Here is a 12,228-nt window from a genome sequence, read left to right as displayed (position 1 = left end):
TGAGTATGATCACAGAGTATTATGGAGTTGATCAGTGTTTAAACGAAAACCACTGAAGCATAGGCTGAAATATGATGTTATTTTACAAAACTAAATGTAAATCGAATAGACAGATTCATGAGAGAAACGGACCATCTGATGTATTTAATTTCATTAATATATATATATATATATATATATATATATATATATATATATATATATATATTTTATTCATATTGTCAAGGTTGTCAACATCCCAACAGTTGAGTTACGTTCAGTATGGTTACGTTGAACAATTTCTGCTACTACGCACATCCATAAGCAACTATTTGACGATGTGGATGCTATCTCTATTTGGTTCTGTTCTGTTTTGAAAACTTGGTAAATTGAATTTGAATGCTGTAAATATCCATTAGAATTAAACGTTTCGTTAGATTTAGCGAGTGTTACTTGTAAATTTATACTTATCTTCTAAATGTGTATGATATAAAATTGATATAGTAAGTGTGGCGCAGGTGACTAGAAAATAAAGTACAAGGATTATTGATTGCATTTTGTATGTAGTGGTGCAGAAGGAAAAATATTTTCCAGGACATAAAGTTTTATTTGGGTAATCATGTACAATTGGGTTGTAAGGTACTATTATCGTATGAGGGAAACACCTACGAATCATATATTTCGGACTTATTTACATTGCTAACGTGTTATTTTCGAATGTGGAACATTTCCTAAAGTGAAATAATGCATATCAATGTCTATTTCTTAGATTTACGAGTACTTACTGTTACTTGTTGTTTCGAATCTGTAACACATTATGGCCGTGATAACGTACTGGTTTAGGGGGCGTTCTGAGAGTGTTTTGTCGATGTATGCAGTGTTGCAACCTCGTTCACCGGAAAATATCTACTTTCGTGCCTGGATTTGAAATTATGCTAATACGTCGCACACCATTGACGTTAGCCTCACAAACCATTGACGTTAGCCCCAAAAACCATTTTCCGTAAGGTTAGGTTAGGCAAGCATAGTTAAAAAAAAATAATTAAAAATACTCGACACGTCATGTTCTAGTGAAACATGGCGAGGCTGAAATACTGGCTACGGGGTTGCATCATCTTTACACACGGAACATTGGGTAACAGTAGTATAAGCCGGAGACACATTGAACTCGTTCATTTTCAAATAAAAATCATTGCTACTTACCTCATATGCATACCGGAACATTTTTCAAGCTGGGGATAACTTTTTTTCCATGAAAAAAGCGTTATTTTTAACATTTTAATCATTTATTGGTCGTTGCTAATTCGGTGGGCAAATCTTGACTTACGTTGTCTGTCGTCAGCTGATATGCAGTATCGTCACAGTATAGTCAGCTGATGTGCAGTGTTTCCAAACTTATGAACTGATAAATGCCGCACAAACTATTCATAAAAGGTTTTTAAGCGAAAATTGAGGCTAGACTCTACTTTACATCCTTATCTGCATGGTGATTGCTTCTTTGCGTTCGCGGTGCGCGATCGTGGTGCGGCACCCGGCATCTCTTCGGGTAAGTACCTTTTTCCTTTTACACTTTCTGTTCACGATAGCCCCACTATCCATTCACAGGGTCGAGGTATGCCTACGAGGTTAGGTTAGGCCTGTTAGGTTTGGTTCCATTAGCACTCATTTCACCCCTAAATATGTGCTTCATCATCTAAAAAATTCCTCAGTACGTTCAATTATGCATATCCGGATAACATCGGTTTTTCTCGATTCACTCCTTCAGGAAATTTTTCCTCGCTTTGGGATTTACGTTGTTGAATTCCTTATAAAATAAGCTTTCCAACGATATATGACACGTTTTCCTTAGGAAAAGGACGTAAACTAGAGTCTCACCTTAAATTGGAAAAAAAAACAGCTCACACGTCATCTTGTAAAACTACCGCGTGGTTGCTACACTGACAGGGGGATACATGATCGAACGCACGGAACATTTGATTCACGTAGTCGACGGTAATGGCGGCACGAGCTATCGTACAACGGAGATGCATGAATGACGAAAAATACCTTACTTACAGGCCAAATAAGTTGCACGATTCGAAAAAACAATTTCCCCGGCTTCAGAAAGTCCTCAAGAACGCAATTCCATAAGTACTTTCTCGTCTTTTCTCCTGTAAATTTTAAGAAATCCGTCTCCGGCTTATACTACCGAACATTGCACTCTCGTGCAGAAAGCAAATGGCGGGAGCAGAAACAGCATTTCGGACAGAGATTTTCGCAGAAAACAACACGCATTCACATTAAAATGGATCAAATCTACATTCAGGAACTTCCACAACGCTAAAGAAAATGATTTCCGTAAGTACTTTCTCCTGTAAATTTGAAGGAATCCGTTTCCCTCATACGATAATGTTACCCAAAACCCCATGAACCATGCACGGATAGCCCCACGAATCATGCACGCATAGCCCCACACACCATTTACAAGCCTCACAAACCATTCGATTAGCCCCACAAACCATTCATAAATACACAAACCGGAACGAGTTTACAATACCGGAATGTGAACTCCTAATCACGAATCTGCATCTAATAATTGGCGGTCAAGTATGGAAATCGAGAAAAAAATGAAATAAACTATGTTTTATAAACGTAACATAACCCTACCATAAGAACAATAGCTCCACGGAAGATGCCACTTTCCCAACATGAAGAAATCAACAGGCAAGACAAGGTATAGTTCTCTTAGCTGAAATATTAATTTTTCTTTGTATTTATGCTAATGGAATCTAACTTAACAGGCCTAACCTAACCTCGTAGGCATTCCTCGTCTGACGTCAGCAAGATTGTTGTGCGTAAAGGAAGACCATTAGCTAACGAATTGCGAAAGAAAGATGGTTCTGAATTGCTGTGTATGGACAATCACCGTGGTAAATCGCAAGGTTATTTTACAAGTTGTACACGTAAATGTACAATTTTAACAAGTGACCGCCAAATATGAACTACAGATACGTCATTAGGACACTGAAATTAGTAAGTAGGCAAAATTTTATAGAAATTGGAGAGTGGTCCGATATTGTAAACTCATGCCCACAAACCATTCATAAATAGCCCCACGAACAATTCACATCAAGGTTAGGTTAAGTTTAGGTTCTGTTAGGTTAGGCAAACAGTTAAAATTGTCATGTTATGGGAAAACAATCACGTCGTTGGAAACACTGACCGGGGGTTACGTCATCGAAAGCACGGAACATTTGGTTCACGTAGTCGAAGGTAATGGAGGTAAGAGCTTTTGTGCATTTCAGAGACATTAATGTCGAAAAATACATGTTTTACCGGCCGAATAAATTGAACGAAGGGAGAAAACACTTCCACGACCTTTCAAAAGTCTACTGAAACTCAGTTCCGTAAGTACTTTCTCCTGTAAAATTGAAGAAATGTGTTTTGCCTATATCAAACTGTTACCTACTTGTTTCCATCGTGCAATATATTTGACCGCAAATTCATGTATATTTCAAGAAAAGTATCTCTCCGACGATCTACGGTAACCAGATGTCGCGTACGTTTCATGACGTAACCCCCTTGAAGTGTTTCCGACCACGCGGTTGTTTTGCAAGAAGTTTTTTTTATTTTTTAAAGCTGTCTCGCATTGTGTTACGAACAAAATGTTAACTATGCTTGCCTAACCTAACCTTGCCGGAAATGTTTCGTGGGGCTATCCATCAAAGTTTTCAGGGCTATCCGTCAATGGTTTTTGGGGCTATCCATCAATGGTTTTTTGGGGTTCGAACCTGGGAAAAATCCGAAATCAGTAACACCAAAGTAGGTATTTTTCGATTAAGGTGGTTGGAAACACTGCATACCCACTGATGATTCACCATGCTACTCAAGATGTGGCCACCATCTTGTGGTACGCAAGTGAAGAAAGCAAGAACAATAATTACTGTTTATGTGATAAATTGAAGTTATTTTCTTCACAAGATCAAAATCTCACCTTCAAGAAGGTTTCGCAATGCATAATCAGTAAGTAGGAATGTTAAAAATGACTAAAGAAATGAGTGAAAAGTGTTTGTGATCAGCCATTTATTTACTGTTGTTATGAATATGTAGTTCTGCAGTCATCTTGTTCTTTGGTCCAATTTCCAATTGCTGGATGCTAATCTGTTCATTATACGTTCACCTGTTGTACGTGATACAAGTAACTTTTCTGCCAACCTCCATGGTGAAGTGGTTAGCACAGCATGCTACGACGCCAGAGGTCCAAGGTTCAATTACCTGTCTTTGAATGGGTGTTCATATCATTCATCTTCACATTTGTGATTAGCCAAGCAGAAAAGCCAAGTAGAATATACCAAATCAATCAATCAAAGCTAACTGTGCAGGGCATAGTATCCTTTTTTCTTGCAGAACATGTAATTTCCACGTTCTCTCCTTGTAATTGTTGATGTATGTATAATATAAAACATAATTGATATTATGTTTACAATGAAATAATTTAAGAAGTTAAATTTGAGTCCATGTTGCCAACATGTGTTTTTAGTCCCATCAATTGTGAAATCAAAGTTAGGAAAAATAATTTATTTAATTATTTTTATTGTTACAGCTTGTTCCATTGCAATATATGTCAACTGCAATGCCAGACGGTAAGAGTATTTTGAAGGCAGGAAATTTTGAATGCAGGTTAGTCCACTTACAAATAGTTTTTTTTAGTGGTCTATAATGATTTATTTTAACAAAGATAAATTTCATTATTGTCTCAACTCATTGCTTTTCTCCTTAATTTTTCGTTGTGACAATGTTAAAGTTTACTGTAGGCTATACAAAGTGAAATTACATACCATCCACATGTTTTTTTTTTTTTTAACCGATCTTGATTTTTATTGTTTCATGTTTCCTTTATACCTCTTTAGGCTAACCTTTAGCGGTCGGATAGGGAAAGGGCTTCCCACTGACTTTTGACCCATTGAGGGTGGATTGGAAAAGGTTTGCATAGGCAAACAACAAGCGAAAATGCTCAGGAATAAAATTGCTTAATTTGCATTAAAAAAAGGTAAAGTGCTCCCCTGTGCTTAACACCACGCCATGAAGGCGTATAGGGGGTGTGGGGGTAACGCCCCACACTTTCTTGATCCGGTCGTGAGTGGGGGTGATGTGATCAGCATCATGCCCCTGACCGCCTTTACCCCCCAGGGTTTCCCCCAGGTACCCAATGCTATTCGACGCTGGGTGGGCGCCGGGGCTTCTTCCATCGTTAGAAATGTTCCCGGATTTGAACCGGCCGGGGATCGAACCCGGGACCTTGAGTATGGTAGTCAGACGCATTACCGACTGAGCCACCGTGGCCACATGCTTAATTTGCATTATGTAATTGTTATTTAATACAAAATAAGTGTAATAATTATCTATGTAAGTCTGCTGTTAGAAAGCTGTATATTATGCCAATTACTCTTTCAAATGGAAATCTCTTCGAGAATGTAGTGTTGCCAGTACTTCTTACCCTTGGCTTGACAACTCAGTTCTGGATGGCTAAGACTGTAGCCAAGACTGTTACCTTCAAAGCGACCATGTTGAGTTGAGGTGCCGCAGGAATGGTGGATGTGGATCAGACTTTTCTGATCCTTTCCAGGCAAATCATGTGCCTGTCTGTGTCCTAGGATAGATCACACCAATGACATACTGCCATTAAGACAGCCAATCTGAACTTGTTGCACAGAAGATAACGCTCCCAGTGTCCTTGCTAGCAATGTTTTGTTGTGAAGAATATGTGTGATGTCTAGTCGTGAATAATATAATTTTTGATTGTTTTTTCTGAGACTTGGTGAGACCTATGCATCATGCCGAAGGATGAATGAGTTAGTGTTTTAAGTCTACTTTATGCACAATAAGGCTAATCAGGACTGGACCTACAGTTTAAAGTGGGATCCGAACCACTATGTGCCTCCACCGGGTATCGAACCTGGGAGTCATGCCAAAGGAGAAAGTCTTACAGATCAATTCTTGATATTGACATGTCGGCATCGTATCTGAAAATATCCATTTCACAGTTAGTTTATTATTTAGCAAGATTATGGTGCTAATCATGAGATCCACTCTCTTTAAACCTTTAGGGTAAGATTGGATGATAAGAGATTTAGGATATCATATCATTGAATCTATATAAGAGAGTCCTTAAATCAATTTTACCATAGAAGCAATATGATGACTGTAGTTACCCCCTCCCCCCTTGAACTGTAAACTATTTCTAATAGTTATTTCAGTTTTCATTATTTTTGTTCTGAATAAAAATGACACCAAATTTTATTATGGACATAGTAAGTGTTGATGCAAATCCCTATTTTCCATTGCTATTGAATTTCTAAAATATATTTTTACTTTTGTCAGGGTGAGTTCAGTACTAAATAAGAATGTTAGAGAATTTGGAAAGAAGCATATGTTTGACAACAATGAGGAAACCTGTTGGAATTCAGACCAGGTGAGTTGGTAATTGTAAGTTACACCCATCTCTAAAATTTTGGCATGAACAATATTTACACAGGTTGCACATACATATGCACAATGTTGAATAACACATCATATCACTTAGTTACCAATCATCTGTGTCTGAAACAGAGTGCCTGATATCCCTAATATAGGGTATGTCCACCCATAAGATTTCAATGATTAATACCAGTTTGGCATACTAACAGAAAAAGATTGCTGAGCTGCTCATACATGGCAGATCTTCTACTCTTCCAGCAATGCTTAGGATCGTCCCTGGAGGTGCTCACTTCTGAGGTAGAATGCTTTCCAAAGCTTCTCAAGCATGGGTTGAGATCAGTGGAGCAGTAGCGTGACTAATACGCTCTGTACCCCCCCTTTTTTTCCCTGCAACTGTCAATCATGCAGTTGTTGTTTTTTTAATTTTTTTTTTAAGAAAAGTTATTCTTCCCAAGATATTAATTCACTACTATATTTATATTAGATATATACAAATATGAAAATACATACATGTAATTTGATTCAATTTAAAAACTGTAAACAAAATATTAAGACAACAGACTAATTGTAAAAATGTATATATTATAATTACAGATGAAAATACATGAGTAGGAAGTGGGTCATACCTTGCTAGCAATTCTATGATGTAGATGTCCCCTGAGAGCCAGATTACAGGTGGATAATATTGTTATTACATCTAAAATTCTTTTAATGATTTTGCGCTACTTATCCAGACCTTGTTCCAACATTGTTTGAATATCTTTGATTGTCCTAGGCACTATATGCCACACATGTATTCAAGTGAATTCAGCACTTTTTTTTTTCTTAATACTTAAACCGTTTCCATCATTCATTTTCCCTTTACAACATTCATCATTAAAGTGATTATCGAACTTATCGGCAAACAACCAGCATGGTTTACAGTAAGCAGCGTCTAAAATAGATGAGTAGCATAAACAAAATATATCTGCTTTCTGTTCGGTTTTAGTGATAGCGTAATACTTTAATTGAAGGTTGATATATTCATATATTCAGCTAATGAAGGTTTTCTTCTAATCTGATAATTCACTTTCTACATTTGTAGTGATTAACATTTATTTTCTGTTGGCAGTTGTAGGGGAATAAAAATGTATGTTTGGTTCAAAATATATTTTAACGCCGAAATGAAAAATTTTGTGAACTATCGGTCTTTCATAATCTATCATTCTTACTGCGCCCCCAAAGCTTGTGTACCCCCCCTACACGGCAGCATTACTATCCACCAAAATGAAATGTGGTTTGAAAGTTTCATGCAATAGGCAGACATGATGGTTGGTGATATTCATACAGTACTCCCTATCATGTGTGCATACTCTTTAATTTTTTATTCATGCTTTCAGATGTAAAATATGTGCACTATATTTTAACTTTTAGCAGACAGAGCCTTGCACAAGACTATTCCCGTTGAAGCTGGCACCTTTGAAGTGTGCGTTTTTCGAACTTTCCACAAAGTACAAAAAGAAATCGTAGCTTGAAAACTAATTGCCGTAGAGAGATGAAATCAGTTTATTTTTCTTTCTTAAAGACAGGACTTATAACGGAGGTAAAGTTTATACATTGTCCCTCCAAATAATTAGTGTTAACGGAAGAGTAATAATAAGGAAATTTAAATGTAAAAAAAGAAATTGGCATACCCATTGGTATGGCATATTAATATATTGCCATTGCTTCTGTACCCCCTTCTCCTTCCCAAGTAGATCAAAGTGAATGAAAAAGTGTAGTATGTAGCAGTGGTTCATTCCTAGAAGCATGTAAAAGTTTCGTTAAAATCAGACTGATACTTCTTGGCTATAAAAATAATAACTATGTAAAACTGCAGTATTGCCAGCTTATGGAAAATTTCCGGAATTTCGCTTCTAGCCCTATGAATGCTGGATGGACCAAATTTGAAGGAAAGAACGACAAAAGACCACTCACTCAATGAGGATGTGTAATGTTCATGCTGGGGGAAAATAATAATAATAATTTACGGCATTCGAAAATTTTGAACTTTGGGTCTTTGCCCGTCCTACGCACATTGCGTAAAATGTTGCTTTTTACTCATTCTTATGTGTAAAATTTAAATTTTCAAAAAGATGGAGTGGTTGAGGCGTTATAGCCCTTTATCTTCAATTTATCCCATAATATCAAAAGGAAAACATAGGACCTTTTCAAATGACGCTTGTTAGTAATAGTAACAAATGATATATTGTTTTGTAATTTGAGTATGTACTAATATCTTTAGAGGTACACTAATAAACAAAAAAAAAGAACTGAAATATAATGTTTATTTTTCAAGAAAGGGCATCTGTCATGTGGTCCGGGCAAATTTCAAACATAGGGCCTTTGTCCTCCGTGGACCCTGAATTGTCGGACATTGTTTTTTACTCATTCTTAAATGTAGAATTTAAAGTTTTCAAAAAGATGCAGTAGTATAGAAGTTATAGCCATTTTTATAAATCTATCACATAATTTTGCGTAGGTAATGAAGGGAAACTAAGGCCTTTTTCAAACTTCACTTGTTAATTAACACTAGTAAAAATGGACATATTGTTTTGTAAATCGAGTATGTCATACCTTCATATATATATACTAAAGAACAAAAAAGACAGAACTGAAATATCGTGTGTAGTTTTCAAGAAATGGCATGTTAATTGCTGCCGGTTGATATATCAACCATCCATCCTTAACGTTAAAACATGTGGTGGTTGAAATATCGACCATTCAGACATTTCTAAATGCAAAGTTTCTTTTTGTAACATAAAACTTGTTATTCTTTTAAATTGTATTTGCGGGTTGTTAATCTATTTACCAGCCTCTCCTTTCAAGTAAACGCCATTTATTAATGTCTGTGAAAAGAGATAATTGCATTAATAAATGAGGATTATTAGACATCGTTTGCTTGTTTTGTAGTGATTGATTTATTTTTTTATTTTACTTTGCATTTTGTGCCTCTTGGCTAATTTGCGAAGATGGGGATGAGTGATGAAATGATGAAATTGATGAATGGACATTCACAAACAACCAAGCCCGAGCGGGATTCGATCCCAGGACCCCTGGTGTCGCAGCACGACATGCTAACCACTCAGCCACAGCATCCGGCAGTTTTGTAGTGATTAGTTTAATTTGAAAAGTTACAAAGAGTAAATATAAACTGTACAGTTTATTTTTATAACACAAAACTCATTATCCTTTCATTATCCTTTCAAATTATATTCACTGTTTGTTAATCCATTCACCAATTTCCATTTTCAAGTGAAATTATTCACTATGAAACAAGCAAGCAAACACCATATATACAAGTCCTTGAGAAGAGATAATACATTAATGAGGATTACGAAATACTGCTTGTTTTGCAGTGATTAACTCATTATAATTATCTGGTTACATATTATTTTAAGTGGTTATCATATTCAATTTATGAACAAGTTCTTTTCAAAAAATTAATTGTTCACTGGCTGCTTTAAGAAATATGCTGTTGTGTACTTTGTTAAAACATAGTTTCCGATTATCTTTTGCAACTAATATTAGATTTTATTGTATTCCTAGCTCTTGAGAATGTTGTATGTGTGTATTCTGAAAAACTTTGATTTTTTACAATGTTTAATCATAAGTATCCTTGACGTGAGCATCGGCATTAGTTCACTGTTTAGTCCTAATATATACATATGCATTTGTATTTATTTTGAATGTAATAAATAAGTGAGATATATCCTCCTTCCAACAGGGCTCACCCCAATGGATAGCATTCCATTTCACTGAAGAGATAAAAGTTGGAAGCATGCAAATACAGTTCCAAGGTGGTTTTGTAGGAAAGGACTGCTGGATTGAGCATGCCTCTGAACCAAACTCTTGGCAGAAAAGTGAAACATTCTACCCTGAAGATGTGAATTCATTACAAAAATTTACCCTGGAAAATCCTGTAATGACAAAGTACTTGCGATTAGTTCTCAACAGCAGTACAGACTTCTTTGGAAGGATAGTTGTTTACAAATTAGATTTGTTGGGTGTTACGTAGTGTCAGGCAAATGTGTATATGGGGGCGAGAGGGACCAAATGAAGTGGACAATAAAAATGTAAATGAAGTTTATTTTTTTATGTATCAAAATGATGTGTTATAAAGAAACAATTGATGACACTAATTAACCTTTTTGCTCATACAGTTATTTAATTGTAAAGTTGAATGGCTGTATTAGGCGTCGAATAACATGGGTACCTGGGGGAAACCCTGGGGGGTAAAGGCGGTCAGGGGCGTGATGCTGATCACATCACCCCCACTCATGACCGGATCAAGAAAGTGTGGGGCGTTACCCCCACACACCCCCTATACGCCTTCATGGCGTGGTGCTATGCACAGGGGAACACTTTACTTTACTTTTTTTGAATGGCTGTATTAGGGAATAAAGAAGAATTCTAAATTTATTTTATGGAATTATTGTATACATGCATTTGGTAACTCAGGATGGATACTGAGGTGGAAATTCAGGGTGTAAGGGATGATCTGATTAGGCACCTACAAGTCAACCTCACTTCCCTGTAGTACACCCAAGTATTTGCAGGTCAACGAGGCTCTGCACCTGAACCCACGGCCAGGATAATTGCCTGTGGGGTCGTGTTGTCCTGTGTTTGACCTTATGTGTGCTGAGTGCGTATTTACAGCCTCAGCTTTTAAGTAGGGATTGGAGACTTTATCCTTGGAAGCAATATACAGAGGATGGACAAAAATATGGAAATACCTTCGAAGAAAAGCCAGAATGCTTTAGCTTATAAGGTGCACGACCGCCTTTAGCTTCCGAAACGGTCTGCAGTCTCCGAGGAATGGACAAATACAAGTCCTGGATGGTGGATAATGGGATCTTGCACCATTCTTCATGCAAAAGATGGTCACAATTCTCCTCAGTATCCTTCTGTCTGTCACTCAGTGTACATTTTCATCCACGCAGGTATTTATCTGATGATGCCTTTCTGAACACACTATTATGCCATCATTATCTTGGATAGAGTCCCTCTCGATACGCCAAATAACATGGCTACTTTGGTACCAGAGGCGCGTGCAAGGCAGGCACCAACAATTTCCCCTCTTTGAAACACTGTCAGCTCGGACATGATTCAGTATCAACTGCACTGCACGCTATCTACAGTGCAACTGTCAACTCCTACCAGTCCGACAGGATCCTATCTCACAGTGCAAAACAAAAGAATGTCTCACCGCGTCTGATTTCAAGTGGAAAAATTGCATCGATATCACCCGTTCCAATATCGTGGTGTTTCCATATTTTTGTCCATCCCCTGTAGTTTTATTTGCTAGTTAAAAATAACACAAAACACATGAACAGCACAATAAAATACACTTTAAAAGTTTGTCGAAGCTTTTGACTCCATCTCAGAGTCATCATTAGGGCTGGTCAAGACCTAAGAGACAATGTTGTGCAGTGAGTAGTGTCAGCTGAACCACAACCGTATTGTCTTTGCCATCCAATTTTATCAATTGGATTTTGTTGAAAAATACATGATCAACACTGTATTTATGTGCTATTACTCTAACTTACAGTGTTCTGTTTTAGTCATGTTTTATGGATACTTTTATGATGTGGGAAGCATAGCGCTAAATGTCTGCAGGGGAACCAACATGAACTGTTTGTAGGTTGAGCTGGCAATGCCAGAATCCAAAATTCCTTTTCAGAGATAGAATTGTCACTGCCAGTTCTTTTACAATTTACTATCTAGTTCCTGGTTATTAACTGTGTCTTCAGAATTACTCAAAAACTCCATTTT

At 36.9% G+C, this 12,228-nt stretch overlaps 1 protein-coding gene across 2 annotated transcripts; it reads left to right on the top strand.

The window, feature by feature from the left end:
* Positions 1-304: 304 nt before the first annotated feature.
* Positions 305-10,845, top strand: LOC145995187 (nuclear receptor 2C2-associated protein). 2 transcript variants are annotated; one of them, XM_083131740.1, is made up of 4 exons: positions 305-363; positions 4,562-4,638; positions 6,340-6,430; positions 10,181-10,845. In XM_083131740.1, the coding sequence occupies exons 2-4, from the start codon at positions 4,580-4,582 to the stop codon at positions 10,469-10,471; spliced, it is 441 nt and encodes a 146-aa protein (XP_082987866.1). In that variant the 5' UTR covers positions 305-363; positions 4,562-4,579; the 3' UTR covers positions 10,472-10,845. The 2 variants fall into 2 exon arrangements, with proteins under 2 accessions (XP_082987866.1, XP_082987867.1); XM_083131741.1 differs by having other exon boundaries at positions 341-383.
* The last annotated feature ends 1,383 nt before the right edge of the window (positions 10,846-12,228 follow it).

The sequence above is a fragment of the Lepisma saccharinum genome, chromosome 11, assembly GCF_977018435.1.
Source record: "Lepisma saccharinum chromosome 11, izLepSacc3.1, whole genome shotgun sequence".
NCBI classification, from domain to species: Eukaryota; Metazoa; Arthropoda; class Insecta; order Zygentoma; family Lepismatidae; genus Lepisma; species Lepisma saccharinum.
The sequence above is the reverse complement of the archived record's forward strand: the minus strand, read 5'-3'. Positions and strand labels throughout refer to the sequence as shown.